The following is a 25,588-nucleotide window of genomic DNA, read 5'->3' as shown; positions in this document are numbered from 1 at the left end:
AAAATAGAGGGAAGGATTTTTAAATGATCATAAAACATCGGAACAATTTTTTCTACTACCAATGATTATATTATAAAAGTGACCATAAAAAGCAGGTTGAGTTTGTAGTGAGCTTATCTCCAACCAAGGCTCGTTTGGAATCCTCGTAGCTTTGAGTTGAATGATTCCACTATAAAGGAGCTCAATTTAAATCTTATTTTCGTTCAAAATAAGTTTTTCAGGTATTCTTCTCACAACACAAGTGGTCATATTGAATAAGCCTATGTGGATAAATGAATATTAAGGCTCTTATACTCAACGTTTTTACAAGCACTAAACCCAATGGTTTCCTCAGTAACCTTTGAGCAAAACCATTATTTGTTTCGTATCGCTATTCTTGAGCAGAATTCTGAGTATAATGCTTGTATTGTTATAAAAAAAATCCTGACAACAGTCGATGCTATTGATAGACAAGGATGACATTATTTAATGTAAATATAAAAAAGATTACCATTTTTCCGAGAACTTTGACTACGTGACTAAATCGATGTCTAATTATCAATGCTTCACGCGTGCGTTTGACTTGTCGATATCATCTCGCATGTGGAGTATTATCGGGAATAATATTAAAGATGTACAATAAAACTTCATTGAATCTAATTATTACATGTTACTGGCAGTAGGCAGGCTAGCACGCAGAACAGGCTGGTGATGTCTTAAGATTCTTGAGTGAAGACCACGGATCGGCAAAGCGCAGTATAAGTCCAACTACACTGAACAGACGACCTTGTTAATGTCTTTGGAAGAGGCTCGATACAGACCGCTTCTAGCGGGTGCTATTGAATTTCTATGACTAATGTTCAGCAGTGGACATCCTGGCTGATGATGATGATTAAGGTATATTAATCGCACTTAAGGAGGAGGGACCTATATACTCCTCGTATATGTGTCCCCTATGTTGAAATGAAGAACTGGTTTGTGAAGTAACACACAAGAATATTCCATATGGAGTGCTTGAATATTATCATATTCCGACATTTCGGCGTGTAGAATGGCACTCCGTTTGTCAACGCAGTATCCTGTTGCAGCGGCATTCTTGAATGAAAGTCGTATGTCTAAAAAAACAACTGTTTAAAAGGAGGAGATTTCGCTCATAGCTTCTAGTATCACAGCTACAATATAAAAGTAAAATTTTTTATCTTACTCCATAAAACTGCGGGTGAGAAAGCCTTTATATACCCGGTGCAGATATTTATTTTTTCTTTGATCATCACAATAAAGAATAGAAGTACTATTAGATTAAATTACGTATTTTTGGTTCGTCATCTGTTACTATTGTTTATCATTTCAACCATAAGACGTCCGCTGCTGCACATAGGCCTCCCACATTAATTTACAAAAATTAGCTTGTTTCTAACGCTTTCCGACAAACTTAAGATCAACTGTCTATCTTGTGGTTTGACATCCTCGCTTAACAGTGCGTGAATACATAAATGACTATATTCGCTGTTAAATTCCAATGTTCATAAAGAAATTTTTCCACAAAACTTTAAAAATTACATTACGCTTCCAAATCCAACTTAACACTTGGTAGCGAAATGCGCAAATTATTGACGGTAAAAAAATCGGTACCTAATAAATGATAATTTGTATTTTTTTATATTTTTTATGGTATTCGTCAGTCAAACAGTAATCAAAATATTGATAAATAATCTCACTGTTAAAATCTTGTTATGGTAATCTTAGTGGATTAGTCACGTTTGGTACTGTTTTCAATGACAGTAACATAATTTTCCTGTAGGAAGAGGTAAATACGTGGCAATAAAAAAAAATATATTATGAAGGCAACTCGTAAAGTTGTGATTTCATTCCGAAAATTTTCCTCAATCAGTTTGCCGTATATAAGCTTTGATAATTTTTATTCACAGCACAGTCTTGCTCTAGCAACATGGACGTTAGGATCTTAGTATTTCTTGCCTTTACGACCGCAGTTCGGTCTCGGGATTTAATCGTAGGATCGACCGACGGGGGTCATAAAATATACGACCAAAATAAAAAAGCGAGCCCGGCAATATGGAGGCAATCGGAAAACGTAACAATCGTTACTAACAATGGTGAAGTAATTAGCAAACTTATTATCACTGACTTAAGAGAGGAAAAAGATGGCGACGCTAAAATAGTTGATGGTGGCGAAGGAAAGCCTAATGTCACTATAGAATTGAAAAGTCCTACGGTACTGAGAGGGTACGACTTTCATATAGAAGCTTACAGCGTATCAGGGAACGGAAACAATGATCAAGATAATAGATCTACACAAACAGTAACAGAGAAAGATCAAAGAAATTCAAACACAAGTCCAAGTTTACCTATCAGCGTAGGCAAAGATCTGTTATCAACAACTTCAGAGAAATCTATTGGACAATCTATAATGGAAGAAACGAATGCTAAACGACTAAGCCGAGATGTTGAAAATAAAGATAAATCTACTGAACAATCTAGTCTTCCTCTTGGCGCCGCAAGCACTAGCACTGAAGTATCTCCATTGCATTCAGTAGTTGGCGAGGCCATAAACTCTGATAATAAGGCAAACCATGATAATATTAATAAACATAATATTCAATTACAGGAAGTGAGTAAAATGCCCGAATCGACTGTAAAGACTATTCCTTTATCAGAATTCGGAAAACAGGAAGAAAACAAAAATCACCAAGATGGCCAGCCTAAGTTTGACATGGTGAGACATACGAATGTAGATTATCCCCATTTTAACGTTTATGAGGTAAAAACTAATGCAACCAGTAACAATGAATCGGGCACTACCGAACAAAACAACAAGAATACTCGCCAAAAACGAGATTTAGTAGCTAAAGATGGCAATATTCCAGTAGTGAACATAAAAAACAATTCAGATACGTTTAAAAACGACGGCGACACACATATAACTGAAACGAAAAACTTGAATAGAGCAACGCAAAGTACTAACCAAGAAAATGTCGATACTAATACTAGACCTCTGTCCACGACCACTAATAATGACAACATTCAAAATGTTGCACATGTACACCATCACTCCGGAGAAGAACCACAATTATTAGGACAAGAGAAAAACCATTACCAAGGATACAGAGGACGTTATATACCAAGTAGGTTTGAATACAGTTCAACCAATTTAAATCACAATAGTGAATTATCCACAACGCCTTTACCTATAACCCTTGCAGGAAAGACAGCCATAAATGGACAAAATACAAATTTCTTTCAAGTCAGTACTCCGAACATCCCCAAAAGCATTGCAAATGAAGTAACGACAGTTAAAGTAGAAAGCAGTACTGAGATAAAACCTCTAGTATTAGAAACAAGTAAGAATAACGATAGGAGTAAGCGCGATACAACTGAATTAAACAAAACTGACCAAAAACTTTCCTTCCCTCAACTACCACTCGCTTTCAATAGCTCCTCAGCTTCGACAACCACCGTACAACCTGTAATTTACCAAAAAAGTGATACAAACCCGAAAATACCGATTGAAGTTCCCTTCGCCACAAACGGTGATAGAACAGATGATTTAAAACGAGATGCCAAGGTAACTAATGTTAAAAACCTTTGTCAAAATGCAAACGGTCAAAAGATTATCAATGATAGATCTTGTCTTGTTACCTCACAAAAAACCGGCTTATTAGATAGTTCAACTACTACTATACCAGAAGTTACTGAAGCACTAAAGAACACTGAGCCACAACCTGAGATAATGAATCATATAAATAAAGCAAACGAAAATACTGATAATAAAGAACGAATCACTCGCGATACCAACATCGTTAAAACATCGGAAGTCAAACCTGATGAGAAACAATCTACCCCCACAGATATTGCCAAAGACGCTGCAGTCACGGAGAATACACAGAAAAGTGACAAAAAAGTAGAAGAGATTGAAAACAAATCTACAACTTCTGCAGCTGCTAATGAGACACACAACAAAGATTTTAAAGATCAAAAACTAAATCCAATAACAGAAGCCATTAACAATAAAGATACAATTGAAAGCGAAGGTAATTCAAAATCTACTGATGTTAAAGTACAAGATACTACAAATTCTTTTGTGAAAGATCAGCCATCGAAGTTTACAAGAGAAGCAATTACATCCAACCTGCAAGGAAATAAAGGGAATCTCACATTACCAACTGATTTAATAACCCTTGTAAATAAACCAACTTCTGAACAAAAGGCCAAAAATAATGAATCTGATAAGAAAAAAGTCGCAGACAGTCCCGAGTCAAAAGAGAAGCACTTAACAGAATGAAAACTGCGCAATTTCCTTCTGAAGTATGTACCCTCTTTTTTACAAGGTAGATATTTCTAAGAAGTGTACAATAAAATTAATTAATTTATCTATATTAAAAGCATCATTATAGATGAAAAAGCTAAATATTTTCCCACAAAATCGTGTAAAAGAGGTAATACTGAAATCAATATAACATAAGTGTTTATAAAACAAAAACAATCCATTTTTATGATTAAAAAAAACAACTTAAATTAGTGTGCAGCCGAGCAGTGTTGTATCGAAATCGTATTAAAATGAGAGTTGGATGTAATTCTCAAACAACCTTTCTTTAATTTAGTTATAATAACTTAATTCATGTTACCACTTTTGTTTATTTATGTGTGTTCACAATAAAACAATGCAAATAATATTCGTTTTTTTTATTTATTTTTATTACCTTCCAAGTCATTATAAATTTTAAATGAATATAAAAAATACTGTTCTGTTTATAAATTGAGCGTTTATTAAAAATAGAAGTAAACTGTTCATTTCAATGATAGTTTTATACATTTGTTAAGTATCTCTGAATTAAAAAGTTATTTCATGTCAACTCTTGATAAAAAGTATAGGACTACAAAGTTTGGAATGGATTTAGCTTAAAAATACTTAGTTCTCTTCTTAGAAATAAAAGAGTATGGTTGAAAGTAAAAATAACTTCTTTCATTAATGTAATTATTACACAGTAACAGGTCGATTTATTAATTAAAATTAGTGTTCATATTGGCCATTTTGTAATAATTATTAAAAATTATTGCTATTAAAAATTTATTTTAAATCTTAATTTTAAAATATTTATATTACAAGATATTATTAACATGATATGTAATTTGGTAAAAATAAATAACTTAAGTAACAGCTGTAACATAAATAATATATCATATGTTAAAATGCATACCTGAAACAATTACTGACATGTTTTTTACTTACCTCAAATATAATGAAAAATATTCAATTAATTAATTATGCAACTAAAGGAGTTTCATATGTATCATAAAAATATGTATGTATCAAAGAATTATAATAAAATATTCATACAAATTCTTCATTTGAAAATAACAAAATTTTCTGCAACATGGTCAAAATAAAAATCATATGAAAATAATTTTAGCCCCACTTTTGTATTGCAGTACATATGCACCATATAGATTGCTGTAAAGTTAATATTTTTCATTTAATTCCCTAAAATGATATGCCAGGGATTAGATATACAGATGCATATGTTAAAGGAGAATTGTGGCTATATTAAGTAAACCACAATTACATGAAAAAATACAAACATAGTTGTAAGATTCTCGCACAGCCACATTGGGCAGAATGTACAATGCTCTGTAAGTTGCCTGGTCTAGACATTTTTGGATAAATCTGCTAGATAAATTTTAATAATTTTGATTTTAGTTTTTCTTGTTTTGATATATTCTATGTAAGTGTACATATATGTGGGATCAGGCTGAACCTTGTCAAGCTTTTTTTAATTTTTGGAGCAATGAGGACTTGTCAAAAAGTAGTAAAGATGAAGACATATTTTGTTTGTGCAAGAATTTTCAATCAATAAACTAGCGCTTAGTTGCTATACTTTCAAACCCGCCTTCCCACATATACATACATAATTATTAGAACTTAATCTACTTTTCATAGTTATTTGCATTTGTATATCATATTGTCAGTTGCACACACCTCAAATAAGCAGGTGCCCTTAGAATTATTAATTGTTATAACATGATTTTTGTGAGTTTTTCTAAATAAATAAAATCCTGAATTATGAAACTCCAAAAATAATTCTTTTAATTCACCTATAAATAACGCAAAAAGCCACCTATTACATTTTAGTACAAGAAACTGGGATGAAAAAGGGGACAAGAGGGTCTAGTACCCCAGGGACAGGAAAAGATGGAGTTGAAAAGCCAGAAGATGAGATGACAAACTGAGAATGACATTAGGCCCCATGTGGCTCTGGGCAGCAACTGACTGGATGCAATATAAGACATAATTTTTGGACAAAAAAAAATTAATTATTTCTCAAATCACAGCGGAAAAGTGGTGACAATGTTGTTTGAAAAGTTAAAAATTCTCGAAAATTAGCAAGCTTTTAAAAAAATACTGACAAAAAGGTTGTGATTATAACCGACAACTATTCTCGTCAGACTGACATAAGAAATTATGTTTTTTTTTAAATATCTATGGTATTGCCGTGGCAGAGATACAATATCAACATATTTTGATTTTATTTTAAGCTTTTGCATTGGAATAAAAATTCAATAGACTAAACTATTAGTTAATATTTACTAAAAGTTTTAACAGGCTACATTACACACATTTTGTATAAAAGTAAATATGTAGACATTATAAAAAATTTATACTAACATGTATTTTGGTATAAAAGAGAATGTTACTGGTCACACTTAAACATTAAAACTTAATCTAGTAGATGTACTTAATTTTTGATATACAGTCACAATTGATGGTCAATATTTTAAAGTCAGTTACTATTTAAATAGTGCTAGTCATATTTAATTAATGAACAAACTGGAATACCCTCGGGAATATTGTCCCGTCCATTGAGTGACACTAGCTCCATGACAACTATGCAGCCTATGACTTCTGCACCACAACTTCTCAGTAATTTGGTAGTAGCAGTTATTGATCCTCCAGTTGCTATTAAATCATCTACAATCAGACATTTCAGGCCAGGATGTATAGCATTTTTCTGAATTTCGAGTATATCCTGTAAATAAGAAATATAAAATTATTATATATATATCATTTTCAGTATGGATCATTTTTCAAAGGATGAATGTTGAAGTAAATTTAATCATCACAATTTTAGAAGTAAGACATTTATTGCTTTTTGGACATAGGTCTCCACTATAAATTTCCAATAGATTAAAAGTTTTTCCAACTTCTTCTGACAACCTTAACAAAATCATCTGTCCAGCATGAGGGTAAACTTTGCATAACAATAATTTTAAACTTTGTATTTATTAATTTAAAATACTCACAGTGCCATATTCTAATTCATATTTATAGGCTTCCACTTCACCAGGGAGCTTGCCTTTCTTCCTGACTGGCAAACACCCAACACCAAGCTCAGCAGCCAATGAAAATGAGAAAAGGAAACCTCTTGCTTCTAATCCAACTAAAGCTTCTACATCCGGAAAATTCTTTTTCACTGTTTGTATTAGTAAACTTTGCAATAGCCTGCATGTTGAACCATCAGATATTGCAGAGAATATATCCCTGAAAAACCAAAAATAAACTATTAATTTTCAAGTTAGTGAAACCACTTCTAACATATAAAAGTGAAGGATTTTTGAATAAAATTGCAAAATTGGAAAAAATGGAAAAGAAGGAGCTTGTTTAGGTATCTAAAAGCGTTACCAATTTACCAAAATAAAATCCCCGGCTTTGGAAAATCTTGATAGCTTTTTATTTTACTTTTCAACTCAGCGATTTCCTTTTCATAGTTTGGATTCATGGCAGTTACAAATTGAACTCTTAAACAGCACAGCAAATTTTAAAGTAATGCAAATCAAAGGTCAAGCAAATTTTGTATTTTGAATATTATAGTCCGTAATCAAAACAAACTGCTGTACGTCTGAAGAATAATTAAAACAGACGTTATTTTAACCCTAGCATATTGACAAAATTATAACCTCATATCTAAAAATTGATAAGAAACCGGGTGCTATCAGTATTGCATTGACTACAAATCTTTCAGCTTCCATGTTACACTCAATATTAACGGAATAACACATTGAAAAAAATTTAAAATATTATACACTTCATTCTTTTACTATTTAATTTATTAACGATTTTTATACTTATCGTATAATTTGAAAAATTTTAGGAGTTAATAATATACATTTTTGGCGTTTTTCCTTTTATTACTAAAGAATTATGTGAATGTTTTACTTTAAGTAGTTTTTTTTAAATATAATTAAATTTTACATTAAGCTTTAATTTTTTCATTAAAAAATAATTTAACACAATGTCATTTTCAAATGACAAATGTCAAATCGAATTCAAAATGTTTAGACTCAACGGCGTCTAACTTAACTCGATTTTCCGTGTGTTCAAATAAATTTAAATAACTTGTATTTTATTAATAATATTGAATATTTTATATAAGCATGATATAATTATTTAATCTAGGTATAACTGCAAAGCAGAGTTTACGATAGTTTCCCGCCATTGATAAAAGTTTCGCACCGGCCAACAATGTTATCAATCAATGATTTAGAAAGGTTGATTTCAGAGAAAAGACATGAGATAGAGGAGGAGAAAATCGTTCTTGGACTAACACGTTCGCCGTATAACGTAAGTAAAGCGACACTTGTTGCATTTTATTCCACATGAGCCGTATTGATTTTCAGGCGAGCCGCATTCTGTCACTTCAGTTATCAGAGAGCATTCCATCGGATCAGTCGCGTTTTAATCTCAGCCGGCTACTAACCGCATTGTTATTTGATTTGTGAATAAATTATTTTGTAGTTTTAATTAAAAATTCTAATTGCGAACATTGCTGTCCGTAGTACCTACCTTATAATTTTTTAAAAATGTTATTGTTATAAGAAGAAGCGAAATACCGGGTTAGTATCATTTAAAAATTATGTTTATATTTAATTTCATAAAATTGAGATGAACTAGATAATTTAGGAAAAAAATATTACTGGACTTGATGTTATATTTTTTAACATAAATTATTTTTATAAGAAATCATAGATGACAGAAGCCAACATTATGAACGCCGGATTTAAGTTTATTTATATTATTATGAATGAAACTTTAGTTTTTAATGTAATGTATAGATAATTATCTATAGGGGTACTTATTTCTGATTCAGTTTCAACAAAAAAATAATAAACAAAAGTTACAACCAAATATACACTTTACACACACTTCTACACATTCAAATATTGTAGCATCTTGAATACTAGTCCTCTTTTATAAACTAAAAACTATTTATTCCTTTATGTTAATAAGAATCAAAAATATGCAGAATGATAAACTGTTTTATACAATAAGTGGTGTTAGGAATTTTAATAAAGTACATTTAGATGTCAATAAAATATAAATTTAGATATATTTTACAAATGTAAAATGTTTAATAATTAACTATATACAGAGTTATATATTTAAAGAAAGAGAGTATTATTTTACATTAAATAATTAGTTGATAAAAATAAAAAAAATTAGTATACTACATGGTAAGTTCATCAATATAGAAAATAACACTGCTACTAATGTGTAGTTCATTACTTGTTTGGTCTCGAGTTATTTTCACTGGTAGAATATAAAAAACTGGAAGTAAAATAATAAAATTGTATTGTTAAAGAACACTTAATATCTATTAAATGTTTTATAAAATATTAAAAATGAACATGGGCTAAAACAATAACTGATGTGAATAGTAATTCTAAATCTTTTCACAGTATCTAAGAATCCAAGGGCCTCAGTATAGTCACATTACTTAATCTACTATTTTAGGACATCTTAGCCTGCTTAGACACTTATGTGCTTCATGAAGTGACTTATGCAAGATCCCCTGAGAAGCTATTTTGGCTAAAGCTAGCACTGAAGACCCTTTAAGTACAAACTGCAAAATGTCTGAGAGTGTTGAACTACAGTCCGATAGGTTGCATTTATCAAATTATCCTTGCGTTATGGGACTGTTTTGATGTATTACAACAATGATTTCTTCACTTACACATTTTTGATAACATATGATGTCCATTGTTGGACATAAATTTCCCAGAAAGATTTGAAACCTGTAAGCTGTTGGAAGCAACCTTTATCCAGCATCTGACGACCTTACATAGGTGGTCCATTCATCTTGCAGGTAGACTTACCTTTTGGGTGACTCCTCAACCTTAAGGGCCCAGTGGCTATCTGTTCTGTGTGCTATAAAGCCTCTCTACTGACACTGCAACTTGCAAATCAATTGGCTATGAAGCAATAACATGCTTACTCATAATGATGGCTTTAAGTCATCATTCTTATTGATGATGATAAGAGAGATTGTTGTCCGAACTTAATAGCTCAAGTTCCAGAAGTTGCCCTGCATTGGGATAGACGGATCCAGTGTTTGCGCTCATGGAATTGATCTTGAACGGATCCATGCGTAGTTCCATTAGAGAGTACCTCCAAGATTACTTTTAGTTAAGTGTATGTGAATTAGAAAAAGACTGCTAATTACAATGGAGCTTCCCAGAGTTTCACAAATATACGACGGACAAACTGTCGTTTGTTTGGCTGTCTATGATTTTTAAGTCAAAAAGTAACAGTCAACAGGACACATCACTTGGAACAGATGACCGATGGGACCTCAAGGTTCTGAAGACCATAGACCGGCAAGCGTAAGACACCCTTCCACAAGATGAACGGAGGACCTTGTTAACACAGAAGACGCTGGATCCGGACTGCTTTCAGCCGATACTAGAGGAAATCTGTGGGTAGCGCCCGTGTCAAGCAGAGGACGTCCTACGGCCGAAATAATGATGATGATAATGTATTTTACTGTTGTAGATTATACATAATTTAACATAGATAAATTAGAGCGGTGTCTTCAGAAGTGTGTGAATATTTAAAAGCAGACAACAAAACCTTTTTATGTTAATGTTTTATTTAATTGACAAGTTGTTGTCCTTATTTTTCGTTTGTTGTTATAAAAAACATAAACTATTAAATGCCTACTCTAAGTCTACCTACGACATAGTTAAGGTTGCGAGAAGTGGCTGGATGCAGGGAGCGCAAGATCATCATCGTGACGATCTTTGAAGGAGGCCTAAGCTTAGCAGTGATGGACGTTCGCTTCGGTTGACACGATGTTGATAATTCAGTAAAGTTACTAATAAATGATATTCCATAAGCAAATTAATGTTTGTACGAAAAAGGATAAAAAGGGTATTTATCTGCTTAAAAGAGAACCAAAGTACTCTTTTAATTTGCTGAGAATGTTTGGATTAAATTTTCACAAAACAGTCTTACATACAGACATTCGATTTTTCGATCTAATGTAATAAAGGGTTACCTATGCGTTGACTGTTCACGTGTGTGATGAAAAATAAATACGAAGACGTATTGATTTCACATCAAAAGGTCATTATTCTTTTTTAAGAACAGAAAATGATTGGACACGCGAACTAAACATGCTCTATTTTCAGGTCGATAGTGTAGTCTAGATTCTTAGATAAAACTTGAATATAGTGTTCATTAAGATCGTTAAAGACTTAAGTTTTTTTGTGCTTATTTATACTTTGTTTCAATATTTTTAGTATTTAAATCTTAATAAACCTTATTTTATATTTCAAAATGTAAGGTGTAAATGTGTTTTCATCATATCAGCTAATAGACTCCGATTGCAAGACATAGACCCCTCTAAAGACAGCCTAAGCCGATCTTGTAGTACCCGAATCCAGTGCCATCTCGCGACTTCAACTATGTCGTAGTTACGTTTATTTAAAACTTAATCTTTTTTTTGTTTCAGAATGCAGAAGAGAACAAAGAAAATGTTAGAGTTTCAGATAAGAATGGTGTGTTAGAACATAATTATGTGAAACAGAAGAAAAAGCTAAAAGAAAAGGAAGATAGAAGCACGGAGAACACGGAGCCTGAGATACCGGCGGGACTGGAGAGATATATACGGGTATGTTTTTATATCTTTTTCTTATGTTTGCGAACGAAGCCTAGAATTGTAGGTTTCTAATTGAAGATACCGCCTACTAGTGATTTTTTAATGAAAAAAAAATTGTATTAGCTTTGAGTATGTCTTAAAGGCGGTAGTTCATTAAAGGAATATGTCGTCATCAGCCGAAGTTCCACTGCTGGATCAACCTGCCTCAAAGATTTCCAATAAGACTGGCTGGGAGCGGCCAGGATTAAACGTCTTCCGATTACCTTAACTAGTTCGTCTGGGGGGTGGACGTCTTACATTGCGTTTAATGGAATATATTGCGTAGAAAATTTGATAAACCAAAAATAAAGATGACATCTACAATACGCAATGGCTGTATGGATCGCGGTCTCCTATTTCTCTATGCTCATTTCCTTTTAAATTCGGATATGTACTAAATCGTACGTAAAGTTGAAGTCTTTATTAGCCGGTAGACGACGAGGCTCGGGTAGGCTCGGGTAGACGACATATCCAAGACCGTGAAAAGTCGCTACGATGACCGAACCTGCATTGTCCGCAGCCAGCGGCTTCCGCGACTTTAAATTTGTTGTCGGTCCATATAGTGAGGGGCCACTCACATCTCGTCTACGGGCTCGTGGTCGACACTCGTGAACCTTTCGGCCACAATGGCCATCAGTTGCACAAGCGATGTGGCCCGTGTGTGCCTGATGTGGCAGTAGCCACATCAGACGAACTATATCAGTGATCTTGGTTCTTCTGTGGATCTCCTAAATTCTGGAACTCTGAGCATAGCCCTCTCCATAGCTCTCTGGGTGACTTTGAGCCTTTTTATAAGGCTCGTTGTAAATGACCACGTCTCGGATCCGTGTGTTATCACCAGTAAAACATATTGGCCATAGGCCTTCGTCTCCAAATACTGTTATATTTTGGACGAGATGAGGTATCGGAGCTACCAGAACGTTGCCCAACCGAATTGGATTCGGCGAGTGATCTCTTTCTCGAATTTGGACTTACTAAGCTAGACGCATTGTCCCAGGTATATAGTCGTCTACAACTTCGAACGTAGCACCTCCGGCAACTTGAGTAGGCACTGTTAAGTAATTACTTTTATGTATATTTTGTATATTTATATTAAGTCCTTGTCGAGAGACTCAAAATATTTTCATTTGTTAATATATATATATATATATATATATATATATATATATATATATATATATATATATATATATATATGATTTTTGAGCTAAAAATAAAACCTTTTCTTTCTAAACTGTGATAACGAAAGAATAGATGTTATGATCAACTCATTGGCACTGCTAGGATAACTTCGATTCTCACGGGGAAATCGCTCTTGGGATTTTGCAACAATTTTTTCGCACGGTCGGTTTAATTTACATTCTTTTATACGTACGATCAGTACAAGCAATGTGACCGATTTTAGTGACCAAGACAGGTTTATGGCTAGACGTTCTCGACTCCAACAACCGAATAGGTATTTATTAGTCAATATAATACGTCAAGCGATACGTCTGATTTTTTTGTATTAACTTTTGGATATACACACTCCTACTTCCACCTTCCATCTTATCATCCTTCACAATTTCTCTCTTTATTCCCACTTTCATCCTTCATATTTTCTATCATTCAGCATACATTCGACATACCGCATTCACCCACATTACATTTACGCATCGCTTCTCATCCTTCGCCACACTTGTTGTTACACGGTTTTGTTTTGCCTTATTACGTCACCCAACACCGTAATACATCTCACTTAGAATTATTTTTATTTATTAGCTGTTGAATTCCGATACCACAAATCCTAAGCCTTTCAAGACTGTAAAAGCCAGAAAGTCTAACAATGTCCAGCAACAAACGTATATATTTAGTTGTAATTCGTCACTCTTGGAGGTTCTCGAATCAAGTGATAGTTTAAGGTCTACGCGTAGGCTTTGTACCCAGTCATTCCAAGGAGCTTTTTCTTAAGCAACCTAAAAGCTGGGTCTCACAATCCGGATGATTATCCAATATTTCCAACCTGAGTTACGTCTGTTTCATGTATGGCAGTGGTAGTCCAGCGGAAGAGGACTGAGGCTTGCGATAGCAGATCGCGGGTTCGATTCTCGGGATACCATCTTAAATATTTCATATTTCGTGGATTAATTATATAGGATTGCCACAGCTTAGAATTTTAAAATTTAAATAATAGATGCTAGACAATATTCTATTTTAGAGGACAAGGAAGTGCTATTTTACCATTTTTTAGCACATCTTATTGGTTCTGGTAGCTCATTCCATTATTTGATTGCGGCAAGAGTAAAGAATTCTCCATAGACATCGTAGAATGAGCAGGCAATCAATTTCAAGTTCTCCGATGATCTAAGCAACTTATCATGTGAGTCACGTAAGAAAATAAATCTAGATTTAAGGTAAAAAGCAGTAAACGGTCTAAAAAACATACTACAGAGAAGGGAAAGGTTTAAGGTTACATTAATAATTACCACAATGTTTATTACCGTCTTAGTAAAATAAAAACATCGGTAATGGGTTCAAATTTTGTTTTTAAATTTGTCGATCCTTCGTCGCACTCCCACATCCGATGCGATAAGATATAAATAATGCATGAGTTACGTCATCGTGCCTGTTAACAGACTACCTAATCGTCACGCTCGGCGTACCGTGGGTCGCTTGTGCCTAACTACAAAATACAGATCCAGAGTGTTTCATAGTTCGCACATCTTTGAACGATACGATAGACGACAATACACCTATCCCACGATTTACACGCAGATACGTTCCTGAGAAAAACGTGTAAATCGAAAATTAAAAATTTTCAAGTCAAAACTGTGTAAATCGAAAAACTTGCAGAAAATGCATAATTTTGCTATTTAACAGTTGTGATTCTTTCAATATTTAGGTGTACACAGATCCATTTGCAGTATATTACCCTTCATTGCTTTAAAAATGGCTGTAATACTAAGGACATTGTAGACGAGATTTGCAACCTTTACGGGAATGTTACAATGATTTTAGAATAGTCTGCAATTTGAAAAATTTTGAGCCGAAAATTTAGAGTTGAAATATATATCAAGACTGCTCACGAAAAAGACGCGAAATAGTATGTATGAGATGGTAGATGCCACTATTCCTAAAACAATCGTTATGTACAGCATTTAATTAAGATGATCAACTCTTAAAGTGGGCTGGCCTTTTGAACCGCGTCATTACGTGCGTTTTGATTTACCACCGACGAGGCTTGGATTTTATACCATAAAGTGTGTCAGAAACGCACTTGCTCTAGGGAAAATAGACCTTTAACTGTTGAGAAGCCGAAGAGGGTTCTTTTGTACATTTAGTGGTACCGAAAAGGTATAGTTTACTACGAGATCTTTTCTAAGAGTGACAAGATGCATGCTGACAAATATTGAAATCAACTGATTCAATTAAAAGACGGCATAGCAGAAAAACCGAAAATGGCTAACCGACAAAGCGCCGTTTTCCATCACGACAAAGCAAAACCGATTGGGAGGTTCTACATCATTCTCCGTACACTCTAGACTGTGCTAAATGCGATTATCACCTCTCTTTATAAAAAAGCTTTCTTCCGAATTCTTTCATACCCCTAAGAGAAATTAAAACGCACCTAGTTGACCTATTTATGACTAACGTCCATTAAATTTTTTTTTGTCTGGACTTACACTGCTGCCGAAATGGCATTTGCAGATTCGGTGATTTCGAAGTGACAGGGCACTGAAGGCGCCTAGCTTAAGTCCTCTTTTAAGGTAGCGACGCTAGAGCGCTCCCGAAGAAGCCTCGGTTTGGGCCGATACATAATACTCGTAGTATACCGGATTGGGAGGCCACCGAACTCTTAAATCGCTCTAACTAACGCATATAGTTACCAGGTTGAAGTCCCCCATAAGTGGACCGTGGCTTGGCCAGTCACTCGTCGACAATACCCGTCTAGCATTCCGAGACTAGTGAGTCCAAGAGGGCCGATCCTGGACTTGGTCGGATACTATTGTGTGGCTAATGACGTATGCTCATTTCACCTGCCTTATTACTTAATATATATATACATATATACATATATATTTATATATATATATATATATATATATATATATATATAGTATTATTTAAGTGGTATAAAATGACTTGGGCGTTAAGTAAATAGTTATACATACATTGAATTTAATTAAATATTGAGTATAGCTTATTTAAAGTAAAAGCAACAAAGATAGCTTCGTCAACAATTGTTTTACGTAGTGCAATTGGACGTCTTTACGAAGTACATAAAGCATGAAGCAATTTGCTCGCGCTCGCGTGCTGGTAACGTCGCCGTCTACCGTCAGTCGGGCAGACGGCACGCGAGGCGCGCGGGCACCGTGAGAGGCATAAACTAAATAACAACAGACACTTAAGCAAAAGTAAACAGGCAACTGCATTCAAACTTAATCGAACGGTGAAGAAATTTCTATTATTACTGTCTTTGCATTTAAGTTTTAAAACATCGTACAAATTGGTAATGGTGAGTGATTTTATGTCTATTTCCTCTTAGAAATGTCTTCCTTAGCGACCTAATCCATATAGTTCTACCGTAACCACTGTACCGGTAGAACTCTAGTGAGCTATATATCTAGGGATATAAATAATGTGCCTATGTCGATGGTTTCAAGAGAGCCTTCGATACTTGCAACCAAGAGTTCTATGTTTAGCAAAGACTTTTTGCCTAGGAATCATGTTTTAATGTCTTTTAAAACTTAATCAATGCATTTAATTTATTTATGTAAGGGGACTAGAAAGTAATGTCGTTTCTGTCGACATATTTTACAGAAAAAGCGGTAGATTTTTACCGCTCAGACATTGAATATTTGTATACTAGATGGCAAAAGATTGTTGATAACGAAGGTGAATATATTGTTGATTAGAAATAAAAACGTACTCGTGTGAATTTAACTTAAAAAAGCGACATTACTTTTCGGTACCCGTAATATATTAACATTTATAGTGTCAGTCATTATTTTGTTAATATTCGTTAAAGAGACACTCAGGGAGAGTGTGAGAGATGTTATCTTCTCAGGAATATTAAATCTAAATAGGTATTATTAAAAACCCAATTTCTACTACCAATTATTAGTAAACATCAACTATTATTTTCTTGTCTTCGAGTTTCAGGCTCAAGGGACTTCGCTTAGTATCGATCTTGGTGATCACTTATACACGTCATAAAAAGAAAGCTAATAGATTAGTTTTTGATAGAAACCAAAAACGAATTAGGTTTCCCCTTTCGTTCGTTGTCATTTCAAGGCCTCCCCTAATAGATCTATGTGGGATATACCAAAGAAAGTAAAGAAATATTCATCGTCGTTTCAGTTCATAGACACACCTTTGCAGGGATGAAGCTTCTACCAGAAAAATCTATGGTAGGATGTACCATAATGGCCAGGCGGGTTGGCGATTGCGGTATGGTATTACAGTACGCGAAGGACGCTGCTGCCCATCCCCTGTAAATTGATTTCTGAGCAGTGGCAATCCTATATAATTGATGTACAGTGTAAATTACTTAAGATTCTGTCCCGGGAATTGAATCCGCAACGTACAATCGCAAGTATCATTTCTCTACCACTGGGCTATCACTGCTACAGGTTACATATGTGGGTTTCAAATGTCCTAATCTAAGATGAGCCCACGAGAAACTTGAATGTGTTTTTTTTGGATAAATACACAGTTGTTAACACTAATCATACCCAACACTTACTAGGTGCCTATTTCTACCGTGGCAGATCAAATATTCAATCAGGAAACAAAGTCGGCTCTTTGTTTCCTGATTGAATGTATGAAACATGGTTGTAAGGAAGGAAAAAAATTAATTTATTTTAATTAAACAAAATATTACGTTGACCATTTCTATTACAAATACAAAATATAGAATTTTTGATCCAGCTCATAGTGTTTTTTACGTTTTCAATGCAAAATTTCAAAATAGGTTATTTAATCAGTTATGGCATGTTTAATGTTAAAATTAATTTCTATCTCATAATCAATTCCTTAAAATCCTTTGCACTGTAATAGCATTGTTTAGGAGTTTTTATTTAATAAACATCTTAAAATGACAAAAGCTCTCGAAGAAAACCATGGAGTTTAACCTTACTCCATGGTTTTCTTCGAGAGCTTTTGTCAAAACTATGGGAACGTTTTCGCATACTATTCAACATATATTCCAATAGCAGTGGAGTAATATCTCAACGTCTTGGGTAAAGCTGGAGCTCATTTTAAACTTAAACGATCTGAGATATGACCGTTAATTTTAGGCCAATATAGTTTAATTTGTAATTTATCTACACATTAATTGAATATTAATTGCTGTTTTAATATGCTATTCTAGTCTATAATAATATGCTATTAATAGGTATCGGACTGCTAAATACGTATCAAACAAAAGTATGCGAAGAACTCCTTGGAGGGTCCATTCAAGCGGCATAAGAACCTGGTCTCTCCGATGCTATGAATTACACTCTTAACTATTTTTGTGCGGTGGATAGAAACCATATAAAATACGCATAAATATAAAATACGCATAAATAAGCACAAGAAAAATAAAGACATATCTTTATCCGAGTAAATAGTCTCATGTAGAAGATAAGTCAAAACATTACATAAGAACAAAAAATTGCTAAAATGTATATATATAAACTATCCTTCGTTATCTGAGAATATGAGAACTGTCTTGTGCCAAAATTTTTGTCTCTGACAAAATCGCTTTCATCACTTGAAGATGTTATCTCGCTTTTCCCTAGGACTGACTTTGTTTAATAACTGGTTATTCGGTGATCAGTTTCTGTGACAATCCACTAACTTTGTTATTGATGACTTCAAATATGTTCCAATTTGATAGAAAATATCATATAGCACATAAAATTATTTCATGTACCACATTAGTTTATTTATATAAGGTGTTTTATGTGATTATTTTCCATTTCAAAATGATTTTCCTTTTTTAATTTACTTTTTGTATTATGATACTGACTCCTTTCCACATACCTTCATTAATTTATCTCTGCATCGCCTAACGGTTAACTGGAAGAGAATGCCTTCCTTAAATTCGCCGTTATGCATAAACTGGGTAAAAAGTATTTTAAATAAATAAATAAAATTGTACAGAAAAATCTCATAAAAACGGTTTAAGAATATCTAATGTAAAGGTCGGAGCCTATGCCCACGGGGTAAAGTCCTCTAGCTTAGTTACTGAATAATGGTTTTGTGTAAGCGCTCTTAGAGTCCTTATTTTAATCATCTGCACCAGCCTATGCTAATAACGTAAACAATTTACCAGTTATTATAAAAAAATTATTTGGTTTTATATATAACAGGTGATGTAAAAATAACGTAATTTGAACGTGGCCTAATTTTTTGAAATGGCGTCAAATTTTACTATGCTTTGACATTTATGGTGTAGATATAAATATATATTCCATCGCTTATTGACGACTAATTCTTTATTCCATTTGTAAAAATTAAGGCATCTTCACATTATGATATTACTTTTGCGCCACAAGTTAGATGCCTACCTTTGCGAATGAAATTACTGTCGCAACGGTTGAAAAATATGCGAACTAGGTACTTTCTTTTTATAAATAAATACACTTAATATGCTATAGCGTAATTGCCTTTTTTATGTAGTAAACAATAAATATAATAAATAAAACTATATTTAAGACTAACGGTTAGCTATTTTTGTATAAACACTTGTATTATTATATATCCAGTTAGGATTATTCATGGTGATTACTTGTGCACATCACAAGTATATTGCTAAAAGAGGTCTGTTTGACAAAATATATCATAAGAATGAACCATATAACGGGATCGTTCATCATAAAACTACAAGAGATTTGAACGCGTTCTGATGAAAAGCCTACAAATAAATGACGGTTTTCTGTTTTTTTTTTTAAATACTTTCACAATATCCTCAATACAGGTGCTACACCAATTTATTCCTAGGTTTAATTAATACAAATTCAGGTTAATATAGGATTTTTTAACAAGTTTTAATTTCAGACATCAAAGACAATGTACGCGTGTATGTAGTTCCGTATTTAAAAAGACATATGACTATGACCTTCTAGTTGAGTGAAATGTCTTAGTCGTCGCTTTATTTAAGAGTAAATTGGATGAATTAATGCAACCGATTTAACATTGTCAATGGTAAATCCAATACAGAAATATAAGCGGATGACGCAAGATTAAGTTATAAATTTGATCAACCAGCCTTGGACAAGCATTTGACATTTCAAATTGGTAATTTAGCTACACAAAAAACGCGAATTGTGTACACTGAAAGTGTCGTTACATCTGTCGGATAAATTTATATTCGTTAAACTATCAGGTAGATCATCTGTCCACCATCGCTCCAATAAGATAGACAGACCTCATCAAAATTGCAACTAAAAACTCGGTAAGTGAAAGCTCTCATTCCGCCAAATAGAGCTATATGGTATATATGTGTTTTATGTGATAAATTGTAATAATTAGCAAATTATAATATAAATATTAAATAAATATAACATCAGTAAATATATATGATAAACCAGATCTGTGATATTCGAGAAACGAGGCGAAGTGAGGCGATGAATGAATGAAAATTAGTAGAAAAAGAATGATAGAAAACTGTAGCATGAAGGAAGAGGAAAGATAGATCTTAAGGTGAATGACCGAAAGGCATAAATATAAAAAATAAAGTGAAAAAAATAGAAGATAAATTATGACCCTGTCCCTAAAACCAGATAGGGGTACGAGAGGTTCCCATTAGCGGGGGCCCTAAAAACAGAGCTATATGGCGACGTATAGCCAGAGCAAAGTGGGCACCAGAACCGACCGGGGCATGACCACGACCACTCAACAGTAGTGTACGAATGAGAAGCTGTCTACCGAGTGGTTGGAAGTTCTACGATAAACTTGCCGATCCGTGGTCTCCACGATTGATGAAATACCCTTACCGGTCTTTTGTAAATCCATGGAGGTAGCATATGTTCATCTATGAACGTCCTACGCCTAAAATGATGATGATGATGAAACCATGGAGGCTTTGTGGAGTGTATAATAATTAATCCTATTTATATATAGTTTTAATGTGGAAGTTTAGAATATATATGGCGTATAACACGTCTCACTATTTTTATAACCACGGTACAATTGGTTGGAATTTCCCGATTATAATGATCTATTTAAAGAGGTATGTACTGTCGTAAAAAACATGTTGATCTTTTTCCGGTACTGTACTCGTAAAACCCATAAAGACTACCCTTGCGTATGACTTCATCGTGTAGTCGTTCAAGCAATAGTTACATACAATTACGCAGTAAGCGGAACCTCGCTGCGTGAACGTCGAGTGTAATTACACCGATTTTATTTTTTAAACGCTTCTGTCTGCGACTGTACTCTGCTTTACGAAGCTATTCTCATATAGCTCACAATATTGTCACTGTAATACTGTTGAAGTTAAATTCGTCCTTAAACAAATAGGTACAGAAGGTCATTTTGATTTATTTTGTAAAAGGTTTTTGAGACCACAGTCCTCTTAAAATTACTTTTGCCATGGCATGTTCGATTTTTAAAAAAAAAAAAAACATCTAAGTGAAAGTTATTCTACACTGAGTTACCAAAAGGTTTTTACATATATTTTCATTTCCAAAACGTCTACCAAGGTGAGACTAATTTAATTTACTAAATTTGCTTTACTGTAAAACACAAAGATAAGATATCAAGTGTAATTTATCTATTTTAGTTTCTTCGAAACGTTTTTGTACTTGCTTAACAATTCATAATAAGGATTCAACCTCGACTTTGTCGCGTAGGCGTGATTAAAACTCAAGAAAAAAAGTCGTCAATTAGTCGAACGTAAAATACAGTACGTCAAAATACATTGCATACAATAAAAAGTTGTCTAATGTCTGCATTAGAACTATGGCACAGATATTAACGCCTAACTCCGTAGCCTGAAGAAATTTGTTTAGACGTTTTTAATGCATTTAATATATGTTTGTATGTTTATGTAAAAGATCAGATACTATCACATACTATTACAAATATAAACTAAAAATAAAATCATTGAACTGAGGCGAATGTGTTTAAATACTGCCGAAATAATAGTTTTCATTCTACAGGGTGTTCAAGTAGCACAAAAAATAATAAGGTATCTCTGAAAATACTTGGCACTAATTCAAATTTAAAAGATGAATGTCACGATTCCACTCTTCCTGCTTTTCGTCGAAAAGTATATCTATTCTTTTATAGTTTAATAATTTATTATTTAAAAACATATTGTGTCAAAAAATAGCGGACGTCCATAACGGTCTGTACCAAAGTTTCGACTGCAAAAAGTCTTATTCATTAGTAATAAACGAAATCAAGATTAATAAAATGCTGCAAAACATTATTAGACTATCATTTACAAAATTCAAAACGCGTATAGAAGGTATATTCACAGAAAAAGCTTATTATACAGAGATGTCGCCTGATTATTTTGATTTAGGCTATATGTAATAAAATTGATATGTATAAACCTGTATTAAACTTAATTAAAAGGTATGTTGTCGTAGTGTTTCTTCCTGCTACTTCTCTACAGCTATAACACCTTGCGAAGCAGAGTGAATAATAAAATTGTTTAACAAAATAAATTAGTGAAAAGTTGATGATTAATAAGAGTTTTGTTAAAAGTTACTATGTAGAATAAACGAATTTAATTTTTGATCTTTTTATCGTTAACGTCTATTTCAGATAATAGCAAATGATTACTTAAGTCATTATTTTATTCTCTTCTGTAAATATTTTATTTTTTACTGTTTTTAATTATCGCTTGTTATATTGTAGCGCAGCATTGCAATAATGAAGTTTATTCGTAGCGCAAGTGGTTAATAAAGGCATCTGTCCACCATCTGGGTAACTGTTCTATACTTGCCGGGTCATGGTCTCCACTCCAGAACCTTAATGTCACAGCGATCTCAGTTCTGTGCGCCATGTGGCTTGCCAACTGCCACTTGCCTATCTGGCTAGGCTAACTCGGATATTTTCATTCGTCTACCTATCTGTCATTTTTGACGCAGTCTCGAGTATAGCCCTCTACATAAGTTGATGAGTGACTGTGATGAAGATAATGAGGACCTAAAACTATTTATATATTGCAAACAAACTAGCATTCGTCATAATATCAATTATGATTCTAAGTTTAAAAAACGGATAATAGAGGGTTTCGTTAGATGTACTATTATATAAAGTTACTTTTTCTACACAAAATAACAAATTTAACTTTTTTATTAATTGTAGTATCGGTATACTCAAAATTTTAACACCGCTTCATCCAAATTATTTGGAAAAAAAAATGGTGTTAATTCGCTTGTTCGTAATTTTATTACAAATTGCCTGCAATTAGTCACCCATTGTGCATTTTTAGGTTGCAATCATATTTGTTAATTTTTATTGTGTTAATTGTTGCATAATGAACGGTGGTATGTGCAATCTGAAGCTCCGATTTCTTTACCATCGTTATGTCAGCCAATAGGCGCCTGTAAAGCGTATGCTGTTTACCCCAAAGTTCACCACGTTGATGCCACAGTGACTTCTCACAACCTTGACTACGTCGTCGGTGGATCTAGAGGAGGACTGCCCACGTTGCGTGGCCGTCGGTTGCATAATTGACTTGCCCCGCTTACCGCTATTTCAGACGAATAATTCTTTGAACTACATGGACAACCTTGGTAACCATAGTATACTTTGTTACCATAGCTTTTTGATTACCTTCTTGTTTGTTTAAATTTAGCGAACGGCGTGGAAATCATTCGTCCGCTTCCTATTTCACTGTCAGAACTTTTTCCGTGTCCACGTGCAAGTTAAAGAAGAGGAAAATTAGATCATGTGACGAATAAATAACGAGTAATGAAATAAAAAATTACGCGAAAAGAATTACTAAAAACAAATTAAATGCCCTGTCCCAAAATCAGATAGGGAAGTACGGGAAGTCCCTAATAACGGGTGCCATAAATAGATAAATCGTAATAAAAAGTGGCGGACCATATCTTTGAATTCCAAAAGTATTATAATCGAGGTGTCTGAATCTCTGATTATGATGGGCTGCCTTAACTTGTATTTATGGTTAATATTTTCTATTATTCGAAAGATGCTGAACTCAAGCTGCTTTGGAAATTTATGGTAGAGACTTATGTCCAACAGCGAACGCTCTTCTGTTGAAATATTGATGATGATGACATATTTCAGAGTTTTAGAAAATAAAATCTTGCTAGCAGCGTGTTTGCGTCCTCCACATCGAACACTTTAGCTTTGCTTCTCTCTTGCAAGAAACATAATATCAGTATCAATAAATTCTAATATTAACTACTGAACTGAAAACCTTAAATTAATTTATTCCTAGTATTTGACATCGACAGGCTGATAAATAAAAATAAATAATATTGCTTTTTATCCTGAATGTACGTACGTAGGATTTAACAAATTATTAACGTTGCTTGGGCGTCATAAACGATGCGAATTCCATTCCGGCGCGTTGTTTTTTTGTTACAAAACGTATAGACGTCTGACGAGCGAGGTAGATCTGTACGCAACACTGTTACGTGCGGTTGCACTGCGAGTTATGTTATGTGACGTCGGAGCGTCCGACGGGAATAAAATGCGAGAATAGAATTTCTATGTAAGTACGCTCAAACTGTCCGGTATTTTTTGTGCGCTTTGTGAAAATTTTGAACATCTACCGACGATCTTAAGAAGGTTGTCTTTCCATCTTGTGAGTAATGGTCGCCCGCTGCGCTTGCCGGTCTACAGTCCCCTCTTCAGAACTATAGGGCCCTAGCGGTTTTTTATTACAATAGGTCATTTTACCTCACGAAACACCATATTTCTTATTCTTCTATTACAATACCCGATGTATAGTATTTTTTTAGGTAAAACTCTATTTACTACTATTTGAATGTAGAAGTTTTATATTAATCTTATACAAAATAGAAGAAAAACACCGCAAGGAAATCAATTAAAGATCAAATACATGCGACTTGTCAATCTGCTTTTTGCCAACGTTGACCTACGGTCCAAAACTTAAAAAGAAAGAAGCTGAAATTCTACCGCTGATAAAAGTACAATAATATCGTATATATTCATTTAAACTTTAAATGATTTTCTGTAATCACTATATATAATGTATAAAGAGAATGCCCGAGGAGACCAATTTGATAGAAAAGAGAAAGAAAATGAGTTCTCCCATAATGGCATCTACAAAAAATTCGACTAAAATGCGAGGGTTTCAAATGCGTTCTAATTTGAGTAGAGCCCGCAATAAATAATATGTCTTTTTTGTGATCACTTTTGCAAATTTTCTTAATATATTTCTTATCTTAATATATAAAAAAACTGATAGAACTTTGATTTACTTAAGGAACTCTGTGAATTTATGTCATGATAATTTTGGGTCATTACAAAGAGGTGTAAAATCGAAAAGAGTAATAGTATTAGGGGAACCAGAAAGACCGTTTTCTTAAGTTAAGTTAACATGACTACATCTTTAATAAGTTTTTATTTTTAATCAACAATATATTCAACTTAGCCTTTTGCCATCTAGTATACAAATTTTCAATGCCGGAGCGGTAAAA

General features: G+C 33.6%; 3 protein-coding genes across 3 annotated transcripts in view; 2 read left to right on the top strand and 1 right to left on the bottom strand.

Annotated features, from left to right (window-relative positions):
* The first annotated feature begins 1,925 nt into the window (after positions 1-1,925).
* LOC137924590 (probable serine/threonine-protein kinase DDB_G0282963) lies at positions 1,926-4,306 on the top strand. Its single transcript, XM_068767993.1, has one exon. The coding sequence runs from the start codon at positions 1,928-1,930 to the stop codon at positions 4,277-4,279; it is 2,352 nt and encodes a 783-aa protein (XP_068624094.1). The 5' UTR covers positions 1,926-1,927; the 3' UTR covers positions 4,280-4,306.
* Positions 4,307-5,006: 700 nt separating this feature from the next.
* Positions 5,007-7,942, bottom strand: Aprt (adenine phosphoribosyltransferase). The gene is made up of 3 exons (XM_068768015.1): positions 7,684-7,942; positions 7,297-7,534; positions 5,007-7,022 (listed from the first exon to the last, which is right to left on the bottom strand). Exons 1-3 carry the CDS (start codon positions 7,770-7,772, stop codon positions 6,798-6,800), a joined length of 552 nt encoding a protein of 183 aa, XP_068624116.1. The 5' UTR covers positions 7,773-7,942; the 3' UTR covers positions 5,007-6,797.
* A 408-nt stretch (positions 7,943-8,350) lies between these two features.
* The window catches only part of LOC137924616 (histone-lysine N-methyltransferase, H3 lysine-79 specific-like), a 45,075-nt gene continuing 27,837 nt past the window's right edge, over positions 8,351-25,588 (top strand). The window contains exons 1-2 of the mRNA XM_068768032.1: positions 8,351-8,614; positions 11,784-11,942. Of these exons, the coding sequence (XP_068624133.1) occupies positions 8,516-8,614; positions 11,784-11,942 (258 nt within the window). The 5' untranslated portion in view covers positions 8,351-8,515. The remainder of the gene's footprint in view (positions 8,615-11,783; positions 11,943-25,588) is intronic.

This window comes from Battus philenor, unplaced genomic scaffold (genome assembly GCF_028537555.1).
Source record: "Battus philenor isolate CCGP_79_NKW_IND1 unplaced genomic scaffold, ilBatPhil1.0.hap1 SCAF_24, whole genome shotgun sequence".
NCBI lineage: Eukaryota > Metazoa > Arthropoda > Insecta > Lepidoptera > Papilionidae > Battus > Battus philenor.
This window is presented reverse-complemented; position numbering and strand designations above follow the sequence as displayed.